General features: G+C 37.5%; 1 protein-coding gene across 2 annotated transcripts; it reads right to left on the bottom strand.

The window, feature by feature from the left end:
* Positions 1-3096: 3096 nt before the first annotated feature.
* Positions 3097-22392, bottom strand: GOLGA5 (golgin A5). 2 transcript variants are annotated; one of them, XM_074149911.1, is made up of 13 exons: positions 22201-22392; positions 20879-21494; positions 17875-18096; positions 16587-16806; positions 15894-16017; positions 14877-15080; positions 13519-13689; positions 12733-12861; positions 10690-10788; positions 8832-9057; positions 7495-7600; positions 6159-6222; positions 3097-4498 (listed from the first exon to the last, which is right to left on the bottom strand). In XM_074149911.1, the coding sequence occupies exons 2-13, from the start codon at positions 21441-21443 to the stop codon at positions 4418-4420; spliced, it is 2211 nt and encodes a 736-aa protein (XP_074006012.1). In that variant the 5' UTR covers positions 21444-21494; positions 22201-22392; the 3' UTR covers positions 3097-4417. The 2 variants fall into 2 exon arrangements, with proteins under 2 accessions (XP_074006012.1, XP_074006013.1); XM_074149912.1 differs by lacking the exon at positions 7495-7600 and having other exon boundaries at positions 3098-4498.
* Between the last annotated feature and the right edge of the window lie 174 nt (positions 22393-22566).

The raw sequence follows: 22566 nt of genomic DNA on the forward strand, positions 1-22566 counted from the left end.
ATTATTTTATTTCATTAAAGTAGTTTAGTTCCTTCTAAACTCATAAATGTCTTAATCTGTCCTCATTCTCCCCTTGGAGTGAGAAGTGGGGGGAGAGCATCTGTCATCCGTCATTGGCACATTCAACCTAAACCATGACAAGCTGCACATGCAACATCTGTCTGAAGAGTTAAATTCTAGCATTCCAGCACAAGAAAGGTCAATTTTAGACAAAACACCCATCCATGCTTCTGAGTCCTTGATTAGAGAAGCCTAACTCATGGCACGAAACGGTCATTCCTTCTCTTTTCTTATCTTTTCTTTTCTCACAAGTCTCTTACGTGAGATTTAACCTGGCAGACTTTTAACCATGTCATTAGCAGAGTTTATTAATCATACACCAACAGCTTTTGGTGTTTTCCTCCCAACCTGAAGATGTGCTTTTGTGCTCCCAGCCCAAGGTTTTTCCTCACCTTCATTCACCTACATTCTTTTTCCTCACCTGGATTCACTTACATTGTTCAACACTCCACAACTTCCCCAGCTCCTTGAGCTGCCTGTGGCACTGGATACTTTCTCTGAACAGCTCGCACTGACTCCTTGATGCACAAGCATTCAATTCAAGCCATATTGGCACAAAGCAATATTAGGCAGGGAGAGCTCAGATTATTCCACTATTTGTGGAATTCAGTGGTGGGGTCTGGTTCTATCAGGAACCCAACATGTACCATAAGATATAGATTAAATTCATGAGCACATATCTGAAAGGAAACTATACATCCAAGAGGATTATTTGTATAAGTCCATGCACACAGATGCCTGTTAGAATAATGCAGATAATTTTGGGAGCTACTACTCATTTCTCATAACTTCTGGTTGCTGACATCTGCCTGCCTGTTTCCAAGTCAAGGCTTTTTAAACTCAAGCCATAGGGCAGAACGGTAACATACAGAGGAAAGCAATTGAAATTATAATGAATTCTCTGTATTATTAATAAAAATTTTGTTACAGTTTCATGGCTAAATACCTAGCAACACATTCACAGCAAATCTTACTACCAGGCAATCAGTCAGAGAAGGAGAGAAGGAAAGAAATCCATTCTCTGTGATAAAGCAACACCTGTCCCATCTAAAACAATGAGAAATTAGTAAGTTAATTACTGTGCAAGTCTGATTTCCCCCTTGTTAATGTTATCTGCAATCAAGGAATAAAGTGGCACAGTAAATAAAGCACATAAACCCCATAAATGGGGAGGGGGAAAATAAATATAAATAAATAATAATGCTGCCTATCAACGCTCTCTTCCTCATTTTTCAACCTTTTTTATTCTTTCAAGGTGCATACTTGGTACCTGGAGCAGTTTCAGTCCTAGCAGGAAAGAAATGAAAAAGGACGTTTCTTCAGCCACACAATAGTGCTCTCGAGACAGTGAGATACTGCAGCTGGGAGACAGATATTCCTATTTTCTGTGAGGTGTTACAATGGCCGTTTATTTCTGGTGCCGGGCTACAGAGCATGGGAAGATAGGCTCAGCGTTTTTAAAATATTTTTTTAAATCCTCTATTGCTACATCGGTCTCCAAAGCTAGGGTAGTTTAACTGCCCAGTAGTTTGACAGCCCCTCCAGAACAGACTTGGCACTTGGAATATCCTCCTGCCACTTAAGGCGGAGGCTAACAGAAGCTTCTTGTTCACCCTGGAGCCATCTGTTCAGTAAAGCAACCTCCCGACACCATTAGGAGCTGCTTGACGAAATGGTGTCCTTATGTCACCTTTGACCTGTAGCCGTGGCACACTTCGCAAATCTGTACAGATGACATGGGAGCCCAACATTGCTAATCTGAGGCAGGAAGTATATCTTACCGTTCAACTCAAAATTTGACATTTATATTCAGATAGACTCCAGCACGCAGCCCTGTGTGTCCTTACACTGCATCACGTGCAGCTTATTTAAATGAATTATGGGGACAAAACTCCAGGGTGTTTAAATAAAAGCTTTAAGGAGTAGTTATTTGTATTTCTTGTGTAGCTCTGAAACAGTTTAACACCTTAATAAAGGCTTCTCATACTCTTGAATGCTTTAAAGAGAGTTTAAAGGTGTTTGCATAAACCATAGTATGGCCTTTAGTGGTACAGCAGCATTTGTTTCCTCTCCACACTGAACAGCCCTTTGTCTGGCGAGGAATTGCGACTATCAGCTGCCTACTTCCAGGTTTCCTACTAAGTGAAACCATGCCGATTCACAGTTTGGTTGTTAACATTACACCTTTTTAAAATCAGAATATAATCAGGTACTCCAAAAGCTGTGCCTTCCTTTTACAAGTATTAAAAAAAAAAAAAAAAAGGGAAAATTAATAGATGGTAAAGATGGGAACTGAAGTTGCAACAGAAAAGTATGTTATACATTATCTCATCGACAAGAAATAAAAACAAACAGCGACACACGAGGTCAGGAACACAAGGCTGATGCTACGCCAGTGCCCTACACTAAGGACATTATTCTCAACTCTAAGGACACCACAGGGGTCAACACTAGCTAAGCCCAAACTGATACCGGAATACAAGAGCCTAGTTCAAAGGCAAAAGTCATCAGGAATCTTCCAGTGCTTACCCCTGTAAAATTTCTGGCATAAAATCTGGAAGAAATGAAGAAAAACATACTAATCTATGGTAAAGGGTTCTAGGAGCACCGTAGTGGCTTTAGTAAGTTATCAGGAAAAAAAAAAAAAAGGGTAACTGTTAATTCTGAGATATCTCTAAAAAATATATATATATATATGTAAAAGAAAAATGAAGGAGAAAAACACAGGGAAAAAGGAATCAAGAACAGATGTGCAGTTGGTGTGATGTCAGCAGAGCTGTAAGAGGTATATAGCACTATATATTCCCCCAAAATTGTCACAGTATAGTAGAGTATATAAAGGTTCAGTGGTTTGGAGGTTTTAAATGAAAAAAATGTATGTGTATAGAAAAAGACTGTACAAAGGATCTTACCTGATCTCCTCCTACAGCAGTCAGCTCTCCCCAGGGTTCAGAGGTGGCTTTAACATCAGAATTGAAAAGAAAACAGACATTAGGCAAAGTGCAGCAAATGTGACAGAGGGCAGGGACACAGCTTACAGTAAATGCTCTCTTTTATTAGTTAGTTCATCAAAACATTTCAGTTGTCTCTGCAAGATCTGAATCGGAGCAGCAATACAGTCAGTTGCCTACTGTAACATTTCCATAGGAGTTCACATGACAGACTTCGTGCACAGGACTAATTCTTGGTGTGTTCAAGTCACACAAAACCCAGACTGTATTCTTAAGAGCAGGAGTGAGAAATTGCTTGTAGTCATCTTCTCTTTACTCAGTTTTGAGCACCACACAAGAAAACAACAAATTTCTTAGGGAAAGAAAGTGATGTTGTATTATTATTATGTATTGAGAATTTAATGATTCTCAATGATTCAGTCACAGAATGCCATGCTCTAACAATAGAACTATTACAGTAGCTTTGGTATTATGGGGTTGGCCATTAATATTTGATGAGGTTTGTTTATTAGTATTTTTGGTAAGTGTTTACACATGAGAAATTTTTGATGTTCTGACAGACTTTGTATAGAAATAATTTTAATTAAGTACCCAAAGCTTTAGAAACTAAGTATTTCAATGAATATAAGATCTGATTAAGACACACAGTAATGAGAGGTATAAGAAAATGCAGTAAAAATATATAAATTTCAAGTGCAAAAAGAAATACCATTATTTGCAAAGAACTCAAACCTTTTTTCTCAAAACCAGCTCTCTCTTTCTCTAATAAAGCTAAAATACCAGCCTTTAAATAGGCAGTGCCACTATTCAGCTGGTAGGTAAGATACATCTATTGCACTAGAAGTACAAAGCTAAGAATAATGCATAATATTTTATTTTTAACCATATTTACAAAAAGATATTGCACCAATCCATTGTCCTTTTTCAGTTTAACATGTTAAGGAAAAACCTATTATTTACAAAGGTAAAAACAGAAGTGCAAAAGCAGACTGAAAGAAACCAGAAAGAATAAAGTTTATTTAAATTGCTAAGTACAGCTTATTACCTGACCAGAGCCCACATCCAGTATGATCTAAAATAGTTTGTATTGTATATATCTGTAATTTTAGAAATCCTCGCATTTCTCTGTAAGTACAACCCTTATCTTTTACACTAACCACCAGAAGGTCTACATAAAACGTAAAGGCTAACCATAGCTTAATTTATGAGCTTTATTTCTCCAGGGAAGTGACGGTCCTTTAGGTAAACTGAAAAAACTACAGATTATTATACACGTATTTGAAAAGTAGTGATAAATCAGACATGATGGTTTTCATTCTTCCTAAAAACCATGAGGAAAAGTTTGCTGATACTAAAGACACTGCCAGTCCGAATTGCATTAGCACAGCATATGGTCCTGTCTCAACCTATCTGCCACTGGGACTGTCATGATGCATTTCTGGGGTGTAGGTAAGTAGAACAATCATCACCCAGAGATGAAGCAATGCCTGGGAAAAGAAAAGAAAGAATTAACTTCTCAGCACTGACCATCATTTTTCACAGCAGCACTAAATACGTGAACAGTCAATGAGAGCTAATAAAACCTAGTTTTGTAAAAATATTTTGATTAAGTATTTTTCATATTATTCAGATACTCCTAAAAAAAAAAAAAAAAGAATTCCTACTTGCAGAACGAAATGCTGAGTCAAGATTCTGAAGAAGCCATTTGCAGAAAACTACAGATTTTACACAAACAGTGAAACTAAATCTGTAGGAGACCAGGCTGCTTCATACCCTCTGGCTTTGCTTTCCCTCCATGCCCCAGTAACTCCAGCTGCTCTCTTGGATTGTCAGCTCCCAGCCAGAACTGTGTGATCTGCCTCGAGTGACGGGTAAGTCACTACTCCCGTGCCAAGTGGCTGACACCAGACTGTGTAAAACAGCTGAGTTCTGCTTTCCTTTCCACAGGCACTGACTTGAGGCATTTTTTATGAACTTTTTAGTTAATGTTAATTTTCATTTGAATTTGGCTGAAGCTATCCAATTAGAACAGAAGTTGCTGGGGGTGCAACAAGGGAGATAACTGACAGAATACGTAAGCCACATTTCCTTAAAAAATAATTAAATAATTAAATATTCAAGTTACAATAATCATAGTCAAGGTTCAAGCCAAAAAAGGGTAACTGCCACTGACTGCCCAATATACGGCTCCTATGCAACCATCATCGAGTTTCACTTCAGATAGCAGCTTAGCTGGTAGAAATCTTCAGTGTTTGGGTACAAAGCATTTTACTCATATATTGAAAAATCTTAGTCATGAACAGGAAGAAAGAGAGAGGTTAGGAATTAAACATCCCTGTTCCTTCCAGTACCTAAAAGGCTGGAAGAAGCAATTGCAGGGGGGAACCACAATTTCCTTTATTCATGTGTGTCTGTCTGCTTTATATCCTGAAATAGCGACAGCTGCTCTCGAAAAATCTGTTCAGAAGAATCATTACGCCTTCCCAAGCAACATTTTTTTTTCATTTCAAAGACTCAAAGGCTCAACTAGTGGAATATTTTCAAGGTGGAGACTGCAAACCTACCCTACTCCAGGTCACTTAAACTGATAGACATCTGCCCTCCAGTGGAAAACGGAGGAATTTGCAAGCCTGACAATCACATGGTACCGATGAGCAACTCTACACTTTTCTTTTTTTAATTCTATCAGTAAGAACTTTTCTTGCAACTTTTTCAGCTACTAGAGAAGCGTGATTATTAGTCACTGAACAAAAAGTGAAGTGCCAAATATTAAAAAAGCTATAACACATCATTTTACTAAATGCAGTGCAGGCAGGGGTGGTGGGTTAACCTTGGCAGCAGGTCACTATTATTCTGTATTTTAGTACTAAACCTCCACTCTTACAGTCTTTTAAATGGTAGTTACATAAATGTCTTTAAGACTGCTATACTAAGAATTCTTGGGAAAAACTGAAAACTGCCAAGCAACAGGACTCCAAAAGGCTGTTATGTAAGTACTATCTAGTCTGCTTTACAAAAAAATACACTGAGTTGAAGTTAATTATATAGCCTTTTGAACATCAAACATCTTGCAATTTAAGAAGTATTCTATAAACTGGCTACGGAAATGTTGCATTAAACTTCTTACTTTAAACATAGATTACTCACCATGTAAATGATTACAAAGACTCTTGCTATGGGATACCGCCTTAGAAAGATTCCCAGCCGAATGCTACACAACAGAAAACCAAAATGCACAAGTTAGCACTGAGCAATAAATTCCTGTGCCTCTCATTCTAATCACCATAAACTCATAAACATCAGCTGATGTTATACACATGGCTTTGTTTCTGACTGAATTTTACTTCATGTACTCAAGACATTAAATGGAGTGAGAAAATTCAGAATTCAGACCATAAGACATATTCTCCTAAGTTTTTCTGTTACATCCTAGCCTCAGAGTGTGAAAAAGAGCTAAGACTCAGAGTTGTACAGGTATTTTAAAACTCACAAACATGCTATATATTTATCAAATTTTCTTACTTGAGGAGCTGTCATGAATTGTTCAAAAAGATTTAAGCAACTAAAACTTTGGATTCCTTTGAAAAAAAACTCGATAGATCACTATCATTCTTACATTTCATTAGACAAAAAAGACATGAGTTTTCCAAGTTTACTGCTAGAGTGCTACAAAGCATACTGCATTAGATGTGTGCTCAGTAACGCCTGTTAAAAAAACCCAAGCACATACTGAAGTGAGCGTGACACTGGCAAATGGAGTTTAGTATTAAAACATCACATATAATAGGTCCCAGTCATGGAAATCCTGATATTCTTCACAATGAAATTAATGTACCTTGGAAGCATAAAGGACTTTCTCTTGCTTTCAAAGCATTAAGAAGCATTACCTAATTTTGTTTTCTATTGGTATTTGATTCAAGTTTTGCAATAGACCTTTGTTTTGAATATTGACAATTAACCTAACCGCTCAGAAAAGGATCAAAGCAAGTCTTTTGCTGGATCCAGAGTGATTTTTGTTTACTAACGCCTCAAATAGATTATCTTTCAAGGTAAACAGCTGCACTGGGTCAGAACCCAGAATCTTGTCTTCATCAGGATGCCCAAAGAGGAGTAAAAGAACACGTATGCTACTTCTCCACTAATACATTCTTACAGTGTTTATCACAGACACAGTCAAAACCTCCAGAAGTGAAAAACGTAAAAGGTGGTAATGTAAAAGGTTAGGGGTTTTTTTTGCATAGTTTAATGACCCTTTTGTATCAAAAATCTACAAAAGTATTGTTTAAATAATTGACTATAATTTGCAAAAGCCCAAAGGGTATTAATAGCATAGGAAAGCACAAGTGAACTAGGTCAATATTTAGTAATTTATACTGTACTTCAGCTTTATTATTTTTTACTTTTATCTTCATAGAAGCAATTCAAAACAGAAGGCAAAAAGATTCCAGCAATTACAGAATGTATTCCCTTAGGACACTCTTACCTAAACTGATCTATACTACTGGCAGCTTTGCGAACCCTCCCATACATTCCTGCCATGTTTGTATCCATGTCACTAAACAGGACAGGAACATTACGCATACGAGCACCTATTTGAAGGAAAAAAAGCAAAAAATCTCATTAGTCTAAAACCAGCTAAGTTGTTGTTTAAGCAAAACAAATTGATAGTGTATAACAAAGAAAAAAATATAAAAATAGTGATTAATCTGATTTGTTAGTACCATTTTGCTGGGGGCAGTGTGCTTTGAGAGCAGTATTCTTGATGAACTTTGATAAACAGTCAAATGTTTCTTCAACTTAGTATATTTTTAAAATTTATTTCAGTTCACTAGATGGACAACTTGATGCCAATTTTATCATGTAATAATAATTCTCTTATTAGGTGTATAAAATGAAGGGTTTGATACTGTCACAGTTTCTCCATTTGCTTTTATTTTCAGAGTAAAATTTTCATAGCACTTCTGATACTAACTTGAATATTCCAAAAATTTCTACTTTATTTACATTTTTACTATGTATCAACTAAAAAAAGTTCTCAGATGTTACCTTTGTGCAACTAAACTTACGCTTATTGAAGTTACTTAAAAACAAGTCAAAAGGAAATATATTTCAAATTTGCTAGTTCTCCTGCCTTATTTCTTTAAAAGTCTTTCAGAAGCAGAGAAACAGAAGTCTGGATTGCCATTTTACACCTTTTAGTAATTGTCCATTGCTTTTAAAGTTACTGACCATATATACAAAATTACAAACTTTGACTTCGAAAAGTAACATCTCAAACCCACAGATCAACTGCTGACCTTCTCCTACAGATATAGGATGATCTCTACACAGTACAGACAAACCAGCCTCAGCAGAACCACCATATTTTAAGCTGCTTTTCAAGAAAAACAGAAAGCAAGGAGGAAATTGATTGCAACCACTCTCAAAATGAAGTATCTCATTCTTGCTCACTTCCCAAACCCTTTTACAAGGGAAGACTTAGATCTTGCTTCTGACATTCAGCTTAAATCCTAAAAGACAGATTTATTGGCACTCGTGACAGGAATTTTAAATACAATTGTTCCAACAGGGCCATAGTACTGAGAATTAAAGATGAAATTTGCTTTATTAAGTTTACTTAAAGTCATTTACACACAAAAAGTAGCTTCTACTTAACTATTTTTTATGATACTGGCTGCTGTTGACAAGGTCTCTGGCATGTTGCATATTCTCCGCATTTTTTTTCCTGATAAAATCAGACTTTCAGGTAAAGGCATTAGGAAACATAAAAGCCTGAACTGCAGAAGAGACAGAGTTTTAAGTATTATATTCCTTATTTACCTTCAGCACTGTCAATGCCTGCCATATTAATGGAAGGTCCGTTACAACTAGTGCCTGGGGTAGCCTTCAGCTGTTGTTCAAGTCGTTCCAGTTGATAGACAAGTGAGTTTTTCTCTGTGCTCAGGCTCTCTAACATGGTTTGCTTTTGAATTAGCGTTTCTGTCAGCTGATGAAGCCGATTTTCTAATTCTGTCTGACTACTACTACTTAGAGCCTTGTTTGTGAGCTAAAAAACAAAGCAAAGAAAAAAAATCAGAGTAAGTTCAAAGTCTGACCAACTAACACATTACAAAACTCTAAAAATCTATGTCCTCCAAGAACCAAGTTATTCCATCGCAGAGTTTTTTTACAAGATAACGCTATCAAAAGATCATCAATGAGCACAATGAAGAAGAAACTTAATTTGGACAGTTGCTAAAACAAGATTTTACATGACACAAGAAAGTCTTTGTAAAAACGTATTCCTATGTTTTCCACCTCTAATCATATGAACATTTCTGTATAATCATAAGTTTGATCACAAAAATCAATGCTACACCTCAGAGTTGAATTCAAATGGCAGACAACACAATAGCAAGATAATCCAGTCTGGCTACCACACTTGCAACTTCACAAAACAAGTGAGTATGCAAAATGTTTTCAAGCGAGGAAGGAAAAACTCAGTACAAACGAGGAGAATCTGATGCCATTCTATAGAAAAGCTTGAATTAAAATGGTGAAAATGCAGGATACTTTGCAAAGAATTGAGGAGCACTGAGGCAGAAAATATGATTGTACTACCAAAGAGAAACTGCAAGGACAGCAAATGAAGACACGGATCACGTCATTCGATTTGCAGAAAATACTTAAAGCAAATGGGAATCTCCAGATTAGCCACATGTGCAATAGCTCATCTATTCACTACACTCTTGGACTTCAGCCACTTGTAGCATCATATACCACAAAGATGTAGCTTCAACGATGAAATAACAGAATCAGCAGGAATCAGGGCAGTGAGATATCAAAAATACAAATTAGATGCAAGGCACCAGAGCACCTGCAGGTAGGCTGAAGCTAGTATTACCAGAAGACTCATCCACCAATAGGCTCAAGAAATTTGTACCGCAACACAACAATTTCCAAATGCTCTGACACTGTAACTGTAAAGCTGACCATAGTTGACTATAGACTGTTCATTTCTCTACATATAGACTACTTTTCATTATGCTTTTACAAAAAATGAGGCCTATGCATTCTTCCTGCCCAAGGAGACTGTGGGGCCTGACAAGTATCAGAAGGTTCCAAAAGGACTAGATTGATTCAAGGAAAATAGGTCCATAAACATACTGGTGGGATTTAGCAGGGACTTGAACACTAATATCCCTAATTCAATTGCTGATGCTGAGCGAGTACAAGGGAGTCAAGAAAGTGGCCAGGGTCACATGCCGGCCCCATTGCCACTGTCCAAGACATAACAGTAGGCTAGATGGAACACTGAGTATGTAGGATGTTACATATGCTCTTATGCCCAGTTAAAAGGACAGTTGTAGAAATCATGATGACCTCATCAAGCACCAATGACCTTTTTAGTTTACAAAAAAAAAAAATTGATCCAGCACCACTCCATCACATGTAGTTGGGACACACGTTGATTCCCCCGCCCCCAAAGAGAAATACACATGCAATTATGAATTAGGCTATTTACTACTTCATGGTTCTGTTGTACTCCCCTCCACTCAAAACTCTATATTAAAAAGAAGTACACTCACTAGTAGAGCCTTTATGCTTCTTTTGTAGAGCTTAATCAAATTAATAGTTCTCATCACTGTTTTCATTATCGAAGGTGATAAAAGTTTTTTTTCCTATACACACACAGTACCTGATTTCGGAGCTTTTGAATTTCTTCCTCTCTGTCTTTTATTCTGCTTTGCAAAGTATTCTTTGTTCGATACAATTCTTCTTCGGTATAATGGAGTTCCTATAAAATGTATTAAAATAGCAAATAAAAGATTTTATACATATATGTAATTTTGAGAGACATTCTCTTATCTAGTTTCACAGCAGAACACAGGAAGGCAATATGGTGCAATCAAATATAAACTGAAATTTAATCTTAGGTGTCTAGCTAGGATGGCGAAAAAAGAAAGGAGAGCTGAGCATGAAGACACAACCTCAAGACTTACCAAACTCTTTTGTGGAGACTGATCTAATATAAGTATTAATTCAGACTTGTTTACCAAGAGTAACACAATTTAATTAGGACCATGATTTATCTTATACTCTCACCATTTATTATATTGCTACCTTGAAACGATGTCAATAATGTAACTTAAAACAATTAGCAAACATTTTGGAGGGGGATCTGTATCCCTAAAATAAACCCATTAACCTGAGATACCATTTTTAAAGTGTTGAAAATCCGTTGGCATATCTATAATTCTGTATGATACGGATCTTCCTTTAAAGTTTAGGATAAATTAACATAATAGAAAGGGGAAGGAATATTAGTAAGAGATAACTTATGATTAGATTCGCTGTTCAGTAAGTTTTCTTACTCCCATGATTTAGTGGCTATTTTAACTCCAACTTAAAGACCTGCCATGCTTCTCCTTTAAATTAAGACAGTCTTCAAATCACTGTATCACTTCAGCTGTCAGTTGCTATAGAAAACAGATAAACCTATTCTCCCTTCAAACCACAAGATGTACAAGAAATAATATCTCGACTTGTTTTTCATCTTCAGTCTCAGAAACCTTAGGACAATAGTTAAAGGAATTCCCAGATAGAACAGACCATAATTGTATTCAGTATCAATTCACACAATTACTTTAAAAACACATGTAAATGTGTCTCATCAAAAGGAATACTTCAGTTTCTGTAATAACTGATAATGCCTTTTTTTTTTCCCTGTAAAACTCACCTCTCTCTTTCTGTATGTAGTGTTGACTTAAAATATACCCTTCAGAAGGGCAGGAGTAACAAAATACAATATACCATCTGCTTTGATATAATAAACATCAGCTATCCATCAAGAGCAGACCTCGACTTCTGCCTTTTAATTAGTTCAAGCTGCTAGCATCTCATTAAAATGTAATTTCTGGAAGGACAGATAATCCTATAAGAGAAATTGTTCCTAGCAGATACAGTGTACTTTCCTGCTTTCCTCATTATTAATTCTCTCTAAGTTTTTTCTTTCAGAGAAATTTTTTAATAGGGTACAAGGCATTTGTCTGATTTCTACTGAATAATAAGTTTGTTCACCTGATATATGAGCTTGCCCTTTTTCTTCCCTCTTTTTAGCACAAAGCTGCTTAAATCAAGGGGGAGTTTGCTTAAAAAATGACATGACCTGACAAAATTAATTAATATAATTTTATCAACGATGTGTTTTAAAGAGCAGTTTGGAAGTAACAACATTTAGATTCAGAAATGAGTAACAAGTGGATTAAAAGAAAATAATCTATGAATTGGTACTAAAATAACATTGGTTTACGAGCTAAATTTTATGTAGTAATTGAGCACAGAAGTTCCACAGTAACCATATCTAGTAGTTGAGTTTCTTGATATAAATAACAGTTACAAATGTTACTATATCCCTATTGTTTGATTGTCCCCTGCTGAATAATGTTTAAGATCATGATCGATTTTGTGCACTCCCTAGGGTCATGTTTATTCTTTAATACACCAGTAAGTTCTCTCTTGATCAGGAGTATCCAGTACTAAGCAACAGACAGGGCATTCTGGTTGCACTTTGTTTGTCCTAGTGACATTCATTAAGCTTTTGGGGATTTCTTTGGAATGCTAGACAAAAAAAAAAACAACCAAATGCTGTAGAGGCTACTCTCTTATTAAGCCAAATGCTTTACTGATGACATCACATGACACCTAAAATCAGACCTTTCAGCTTTCAAGAATTCCTTACCTGCTTTTGCCGTTCTAGTTCAGCTTCTGCCTCTTGTTTGGCCATTTTATGTGCTGCTATTTGCTCTTGTAGGTCCTGAAGCTGCTCTCTCACTGACTCAGCTTCACTTACCTGCTGAGTCTCCATATCCTGAAATGAACAGAAATGTTACAATCTCACTAATGTTCAAACATACTGCAATCTGTCATAGCTAACAGCAAAACAAAGTTGTATCTGCAATATTGCTTCAAAGGAAAATGAAGGTGATGGTGTACTGAATAAGTGATATTTGGTCATTTTATACAAAATATTTTCACTAATGTAGTAATAAACCAAATGCATTTTGTGAACATGAAAAGCCTCCACTTTTTCCCTTTTACTGTCTATAAGCTACAACCGTGTAAAGTAGGCTTGCGTGCAACTGCTGAGTTGAGCCAATTATGCCAGCAGACAACTCAGATTACAGCTGCTTCAGGGATTAGCAGCCCTTGCAGAAACAGATATAGGTGATCTCCGCAGAAATCACCAGACTTGTTTGGAAAGAAATGTTCCCCTCAAAAGGAGCACACAGTAGCAAGGGAAGAGAGAAGTGGCATTTATAGTATTCCTCCCACACAACCTGAAGCGGTGAGAGAGAACATGGAAAGAAATCGGGTATCAATAAGCGCTTGTCTCACCTTGAGCAAAAGTTGGTTAATTTTAATACTAGGTCAAATAAACACTAGAAGCAACAGCACCAAAGTATACATGAAAACAGTCCTTTGTGCATGGTTAACTACAAATACATGTGTACACAACCACAGCTACCTGCAGCTCTGTTCTCATCTGTTGGACTTGCCCCATTAGCTTTTGTATTTCTTCTCTCTGAGTGTCTCGCTCGTGTCTCAGTTCTTCTAGTTCCATTGTGCTTGCAGTGTTGCTATCCAGGCCTTCAATACCAGAGCCTTCTTTTAAGCTGTTTATTAACTTTTCTTTAGACTGAAATAATAAATCAATATATTATTTATTGTAGTATTTAACAAGTGGTCAACTAGAATATACAAAAATTACTTTGCTCTAAAATTCAAATGTAGACATACAGTAAAAGAACTGCTTTATCTGTTCTTCTAGCCAAGTCAATAATGAATGAAATTAAATTCAAATGAAAATACTTCCCTACTGATAATTTTTCTGACTTCCTGTATGCCATGAGACTAGATTTACTGAAAACCTGTGTTATCTGAGGAAGAGTACAGCTTTTCTCTGCCTGGAATGTCAAACATGACATAGACCACAATTTTCACTTTCCAGATACCATAAGAGAGAAGACAGACACTAACGTAGACTAAAACCAAAACTGACCCCCTTTCAGTCCATCTTTTCCCATGCCAACAAAACCAAATAAGAGCCAAATACAGCAATAATTCTTCTGGGAAAGAGGATGAACCGTTTTATTCAGAGTCAACCTAATCTCAGCTCAACATTGACTTCTGATCTCATGCTTCTCATATTTATCAAGACGACTTAAAACCTGTCCTTGGCTATCAGACTAAATTAATTATTCTAAACAGACACGTTTATCTTCAATGTTTTGCTAACTTATAAACAAGACTCAAATTGACCACTTTTGGATTTGGTATATTTGACAACTTAAGTAGCACAGAACTCTGCATAAAATACCTAATTTTGCCATTGTTTATATAATGCTGATCACATATAACCTTTCAGGATATATAAAAATATTTCCTTTGGTTTACATATAAGAATCCATTATATGCTACGCTTCAGCCTCAAGCAGAACTAGAGCAATATTCTTGACTCAACAACACTGGGTGTGGAACAAATTATAGGCTACATCTATTTATCTATCTGCCTAAGATTATAGGCTCTCAGATGCAGAACACATGATGGATGTTGCACTATAAGTACAACGGTTCACCTGGATTTTTCCTTAAATTCAGGACCTGAACTTCCATTTCAATTACTTAAATCAATCGGTAACCTTCAATTTACAAAATAAAGACTGGTAGCTGTTCTGTATAGGCATCATTATAGATATACCCCAAAATATATTACAGGTCACATGAAAAAAGAAACCCACAAATTAGATTATTTGAAGGTTAACACCTTAAAAAAGTTCAGGTAAGTGTACAAATCAAGCTGGATTTCTTTACAAAAATGCTTACTTGGAGTATGCGAGTAGCTTTCTGTTTATAGTCTGCCAGTTCCTGTTTTGCAGATTCTAGGTGGTTTTTAGTTACTTTGACTTGTTGCTGAAGCTCATCAGCTCTCCTCTTTTCATCTAAATACTTTCTTTCTGCTACAGTTATTCCTTCTGCCAAGTTCTGACGTTCTGCTTCCATTTTACTTAGACGAGCCGCAAACTCATTCTATTAGCAATAAAGAAACAATATTTTGTGTTTAAACACAGTCTCAACTTTAACCTAGAAAGGAAAAAAGAAAGTTTAAAAGCAACTACACGTGACAACACCTTTGATCTAACACCTCCAACTTAAAGATGCATTAGCGCTATGTGGAAAGAAATCCTGCTTGCTTAAGCAAGCGCTAAATAATATCATTAAAAATATGCATTTCTTCCCCCCACCAGAAATACTGAGGGAATAACAATCTTCCAATTATTTACATTTGGTAAAAAAAAAGCAAGCTTTCCCCTCAAAAAATATTATCAAATGTAGTCTGCCATATTTTGATGTAAAAAAACCCAAACCAGACACTGATAAAGATTTTCAGAGATGCTACTATACATAACAAAGGCCAAGTGTGGAAAGCAGTCTCTGGCAATGATGTACTCACATGTTTACCACACAAGTTATTGTCCAGCTTAATGTTCTTAAGATATTCAAATTGTGTAACAATCTGTTGTGTAACAACATAGCATGGAAAATTAAATCAATTACTGACTTAGTTTTAAAACATGTTTTAACATTAAAGTTAGCATTAAAAAACCAGTAAAAATTATCAGCATTAATCCTCAAAAACTTCTAATCATGAAGCTTTCAAAATAACATATAAAAAGAAAACTACTATCACAAGGATACTTAGTGCAGCGGAAAGCGCATCCTTCCAAGCACTTAGTGCCCTGAACAGAAACTTAAGTCAAGGGGAAGAGAGAGCAGTTGGAACCTCACAGATTTGACCTCAAAAGTGGAGTCTGAAACTCTTCCTTACTCTTCATGTCTAACCTGCATTTGTTTGTAACTTTCTTGCTCTCGCTTGAGTGCGGAGTCTGCATCATGCAGCCTCTCTTGAAGAGTTTGAAGGGCTTGATTTTGCAAACTGCTCCCTTCACTGTGGTCTTGTATTATCCTGAAAGAGCAATATACATAGTAATTGAAAAAGAAGAAATCTAGTGTGATTTTCAGGTAGAAATAGGACTACTTGGTTTTCAGATAAGCTTTGAAAATTTACCCAGTAAATTATTGAATATGGCTGGCTACAGATGTGAGGAGTTAATGGCTCACGCATCTCCTCCCTGACCTATATTCTGGAGCATCCAATTGCCAATTCATATCACACTGCTGATTTAAGTCACAAAAGTCTTCGTATTTGTGGATAAGCAAATGTATTTTTCAAGAGAAAAACATTTTTCTTGAGATCTTCAGCTTCAGGTCTCTGACACAAACAAAATACTTCATATGGATTTCAATAATCAGGTGACAATTGCCCCTATTTAATACTCATTTTCCCTGTTCCCACTGCCAGCTATGATATAGCAGGCTCAGAACAAACTTTCATCCTCATATTTCAAATCCTGATACCATCCCTTTCCCCATTAATTTATTCATTTTTATTCTTGAAGAGACTAAATTAACTATCTTGAATTTTCAATCTTATTACTATTTGCAGAATTTACAAAGTATGAAATTATGAAGTACCGTGATTTTTCACTCTGCAATGCTTCCAAAGCTTCTTTCCGAGCACTTAAGAGCTGATCAGCTTCTTGCAACCGTACTTTCAGCACAGCTAGTTGTGAATCCTTGGCACCCACAGCTTCTGTCAGATCATCAACTCGAGCTCGAAGTTCTCTAACCATCCTGTCACTCTTTGAATGGTCAACATTCCACTTCTCAACCCTTTCCCGGGATTTGTTCAATTCTACAAAACAAGAATTTTCTTTGAAGTTTACAAAAGCAAGGCCTTGTAAATGGTCAGGATGCACACATCACATTTCTTACAGAAAGAAATTAAAAACAGCCAAGTGGAAGTAACACTGAAACTTTATGAGCTACCAAGAAGTAACAAATGCCAGACTAGCTGCAGAGCACGACCCATAAAATTTTGCAGGCGATCTCAAAACAGGTATTTCATTCTGTGTCACGCTGCAGATGACAAATTTTACCTGTCCCACCCCTTGCAATGGCCTACTGTCGAATACCCCTGTGCGAACTGGCCTTTGGAAAACTCTGCATAAAGCACCTAGTTCAACACAATGTGACAATGAGCTCAACCTAAAAGACAGTAGAAAAACACACCAGTGTTGAAACAATCCCCAAATATTTACAGAGGCTTCTGGTTTTAATCAAACATCACATATTAAACTTCAATGGAAATTACAATTCTCTGGCTCATATGGTTACTTTGGAAAAAAATGTAGTCCCTCAGTTGTATGCCTAACAGCAGGAGTTTGCTCAAGGCTTTATCATTAAAGTGTATAATTTATATTCACATTTTTTATATTTGTCATTTCATTTGGCTTTGAAAAAGCTAGTGAAGTCATACAAAAATAAAAAATTTTATATTTTTACTGTCAGTTTCTAGACATCAGAGATTATAGCCTACAGCCAGAAAGTAGTCCGATTTTGACGTATTTAAAGGAATTTATTCATTTAAAAGTAAGTATTTTGCAGTAGCCATTAAAATGCAGGAAAATTATTTTATTACTGATAAGATTTTCCAACGCTATTTTTATATGCAAGTTCTGGAACTGACTTGATCGCATCACTTTAATCAACATTTGTGTTATCTTTTTAGTTGAATAAGTTTTTTAGTTTTTTCCAGCTCATTATTCTGAGACCAAGAATCATTTTGCTTGGTAAGTCATACATGCAAATTTAACTAGAAAGATTTTATTATGAATAGAAAACACTAACATAGAATAGCATTGTTTTCTAGTTCACTAGCATTTTAACAATATGATACAGTTGAACTTCCAAGTCACAGTACCTTCTTGTGTTTCTTTGGACCTCTGAATTAATGAAGCCATTTCTTGATTTAAAGATTGAACTTCATTCCGCAGCAGCTGATTCTCCAGACGAAGATTGGATAGCTCATGTGATTTGCAATCGTCATTAGCTGAAAGGCTAGGATTAGTTACTGCACTTTGTGATGAATCCTTCACACCATCACCTTGTGTTCCCAGTCGAGAATCTGAACTGTCTGGAGTTTCTGTACAGAGAGATGCAAGTTAGAACTAATATATGCATTTGTCAGTTGCCTTGATGTAAACAGCAATTCCACGTTCTGCATTAGTGGTTAAATGAATAAAAAAAAAACAACCCACAGAACAGTTTATACTGAAATGGAATATGGAGCTGCTTCTCCCAAAGGACTTGCACAAAATAGGACTATTATAGTATACATGCATCATGCAGCGCTTTTGTTAATCTTGCAAGACAAGACATGGAAGCTATAGAATTTCTTATTACATTAATGTCAAATTCAGAATTTCAAAACATTACTACTTTTTTATGACTATGCTGCCCAGAGATGTCTTCAGAAGATGAGACAGTAACAGAAGAGATTAAATATACATAGTAACTAACTAGGGGAATTTTTAGTACACATTCTATGATTTTGATTTCAAGGATGTAAATTTTATTTTTAAAAAAGGCTCTTCAGATGGCAATACTTATTTTGATATCAAACCTAAATATGTAACTCAGCCACATAGCTATGTATTTTGTTATCTTTATTCTTAAAATATTTTTTTTTACGTAATTTCAGTCAAAACATCATCTTACTGATAATTCTGTATTAATAATCCTCTCAAAATATTTTTTCAAAAGCATGTTTATGATGAGAAATCAAGCTGCAGTGATTTGAAGCAGAAGCGTGATCTTTCCTTTCTCTGATGAAAAACTATAAAGTAGGTACACTGTCGAACTGTTGAAAGCTTTCTGTCAGTGCAAACTCTAATTCCTTAGATTATGGAAACCAAAATACAGGTTTTTCTTTTTCTCTTTTTTTAAATCTCAGAACCTCAGTCAGAACAGTAAGGGACCTCCTGGCAGTATTCTGAACTTGCAGGGAAGGAGGAACACACAGCCTTTCTCCATCATGCACAAACACACACAGAGTGCCCTGGATTAACGCTGTGAAATTGATACACCCACTGTAACTGTCTTGATTTCAGCATGCAGACAGTTGGAAGCTTTACAGCAGTGTTAAGATGAAACAACATAGTACGCAATAAGCAAACAAGCAGGCAATCCATAAATATTACTTCTAAATTTACTGTCCCAGATAAGTAACTGCTGAAAACCCAGGGGGACAGACTGCAACTAATTTCGAGCAATACCACAGTTTAGCTGTCGCAAGGTTCTTTACTACACCTTGTGATCACCAACCAACCTGCTCCACCTCCCTTGTTACCACTACAACAGCCCCTGTCACCCAGAGCCCAGGGAGCTAGGGCAGACTATTAATTCTAACAACATCATACTACCAAGTAGCAGCAGCGAAAAGAAGATTTTTTCCACGTTTTCTCAAACCCCTTTCCTATTTAAATGGTTCTAAGAAGTGTTGTTTCCTTCCTTTTGATTAATTTACACAATTTCCAAATTAACAGTTTATCCTCAATCTGTTGTCTGGAAAACTCAATAGACTAATGAAGCTAACAAAGCAATTAGCCATTTGTAACACAGATTATATCCACAGCAATGTACAAAGAATAATGTTAACTGTTTTTGTCTATAGCTAATGTACCCTAAACTACTTCAACAGATGCTATACAGAACATTTAAATCACACAGACATATCTATACAATCAACTTTAAAACCAGTGTGCTCAAACTCTATGTTGTAATTCTGTGCTTCCTCACTTGGCAGTTCCACAATGCAAACTCCACTCAAAAATCCTCAGAAGAAAATTCAAACAGGCCACACTGAGCAAAGCAACTATGTTCCTCAAGCACCAATCAGCAAGGCAATATAGCCAGATCTAACTTATTTGAATTATTATTAGGAGTAGTAGTAAACCTTATTGAAAAGTTACAGACCCAGAAACACAAAAAACATTCACATCTTTGGAAATGATTCCTTTTTACATCTAAAGCTGTCCAGCGTACTTCATGTAGTAAGTAAAAAACTGGCATTTACAATGGTTTACACGCTCAAAGTACTGAATAAATTCTAACTACATTATTTGGAAATAATATAACCATTTTCTTCAATTTTATAGAATAAACAACAGCAAAGCAGCACAGCAACAGCAAGGACTGAGTATAGATTGGACAGTCTGATAGAAAACGCAAGTTCCTGACACTTCCCAGCCACATTGTCCTTTGCGTTGACTTGAGAGTAGCCCCAACTTTTGACCATCTGGCTTAGAGGCTCTTTCAGGCGTCCGGATTTATGCTGCAGTAATGACCTACTTCTGCCAAACCAGAAGGCTTTATCTATCCAGCTCTCTCACGTGTACAGCCTGTCTTCACATCCAAATTCTCACTCTGCAGGACAAGCAAGTTAGACAGCTTACCCTTCTTCCATGGTGGAACAGAGAAAACCTCACATCACCTCACACGGTGCATTGGGCAACAGCCAACACCATCTACCAGCCAGTGAAAGTCACTCACTCTCCTATGTGGCAACAACAGGTAAGGGGCCCTGAGTGATCAAACAAATGCAGCAGTGCCTATGCTTCTAAGTGGGGATGTAAGAGGGCTGACGCAAGGTTAGGTCATAGCTCAGGGAGGTCAAGGTGAGCAGCAGCAATGAGGTAGATCAAGAACACAAAAGATTTAGGTATTAATTATGCAGCTTGTCAAATTAGCATGGTATCTAAGATTATCCCAGTGATGAAAAAATATAAAAGGCCCTGCTGTACTCCACTCATTTGACATACTACTACCACTAAATGTTTCATGAAGTGACAGTAAATCCATTACCTAGCCTTACCCTAGACACACTTGGGTTTTAAATATCTCTACATTCAATACTATTTAACTACCATTGCCTTGGCTCCTGATGGAATTATCTTCAGTAGTTGTTGCACTCTGTGTACTTGTAGACACAGAACTAATGCTTGAAGTCCGAGAGTGATTTTGAAGAACAGGTGCCTTGCTCTTCTCTTTTTTAGAGTCCATCCTTCCATTAGGCTCTTTCTCTGAACTGTTGAGAAAATCAAATAGCAACTCATCATCAGGTTCAGACTTTTTTCTTCTCACAAAATGTGAGGCAGCTCTGGGTGTGGAAACACTTTCTCCTGGAGAAGCAACCTCCGAAGATGTCCTACGTGCTGGTTTAACATTTGCTGTTCCTGCTAGGATTGTGGCCTTCTGATGTTTAATATTATCAGCTGCTGAGGAGATGAAGGCTGGTTTGGATGACGTCTGATATTTCAGTTCTCCACTATGCTGGCGCAATTCAGAATATTCATTAGCAGAGTCCAAATTCTTATGATCGTAAACTGCACTGCTTGCAGTGTCTTTTTTGCTCAGAGCTGATGCAGCTCCTTGATCAACTCTGTTGAGTAGATCTTCTGCCTTTCCAGCAAGATCAGCAAGCCACGACATGATGGATGACAGTTGATAAACTCTAAAAAATTAAAATTTCAGGACCATATGCTGCAAAAGACATGGAATAATTACAAATCATACTGGTGTTGATAAGGCAAGACGCATGGGTTACCTAAATAATTGTTGTGTTAATCTATTAGTGCTGTAATTATTTTAACACTTTTCTGCTGCTCACTTGGTATTTTGCTGTTTTGGTAACTGATGGAAACAAACCAAATTGGTTTCTGAGGAAAACAGACAAAACCAAGGCTTAGCTATCAGGCCACCATATCTGTTTCTGGCATCAGCACCTGCTACATAGCATCCAGCCTGCTAGCCAGTCTGGAACAATAACAGAAAATAAAGTTTACTTGCACCTGACAAAACCAAATCCAGTTGGAGGAGAAAAAGTGGCCAGATGATTGTTACAGTAACTGATAACAACACAGCCTTAGATGTTTGGTCTAAAGATTCATAATCTGGGTCAAACTTCTCCCCAGCAAACTGCAGCCTTCTGTGACACCAACACGGGGGACACGAGCAGGCCTTCACTTCCACCCAGGGCCTGTAACAGGTAACATGTGCCTCCACCCCAGCTCCCGGGCAGGGGCCCTTCACCCCAGGGCAGGCTTATGGAGGGTCCCTTGGCCCAGCACATCCACAGGCGAGACCTGGCAGGAAGGCAATGCTCAGGGTGGCCTCTGCCTCCCCCGCCCCTTACCCTCCCTCTCTCTCCCTCCCTCCCTCAGCACGGCTGTCTGTCCCCCAGCCCTACCCGGCGGCCCTCAGGAACGACGGAGGCCTCAGCACAGCACAGCCCAGCCCAGCCCTCACCTTCTCCCAGCGGGGGAGACCCCCAGACCGAGAGAGGAGAGCCCTGAAGGGAGAGGGGGAGGAGGGACGGCAACAACCGCTACGAGGCCCCAAGCCGGGCTCAGCGGTGCTACCCCATCTTCCGGCAGACGTGGCGGCGCTTCCGGGACGCGAGGCGCAGGCGCCGGAGGAGACGCGTGACGTAGCACGTCGCGTCAAGCCCCGCCCATCGCGGTGCTGTTATTTTGGAACAGGCTGGCTGGGGGAGTGGTGGAGTCAGTATCCCTGGAGTATCTAGAAGGTGTGAGGGACATCGTTTAGTGGTGGT

This window comes from Numenius arquata, chromosome 6, assembly GCF_964106895.1.
Source record: "Numenius arquata chromosome 6, bNumArq3.hap1.1, whole genome shotgun sequence".
NCBI lineage: Eukaryota > Metazoa > Chordata > Aves > Charadriiformes > Scolopacidae > Numenius > Numenius arquata.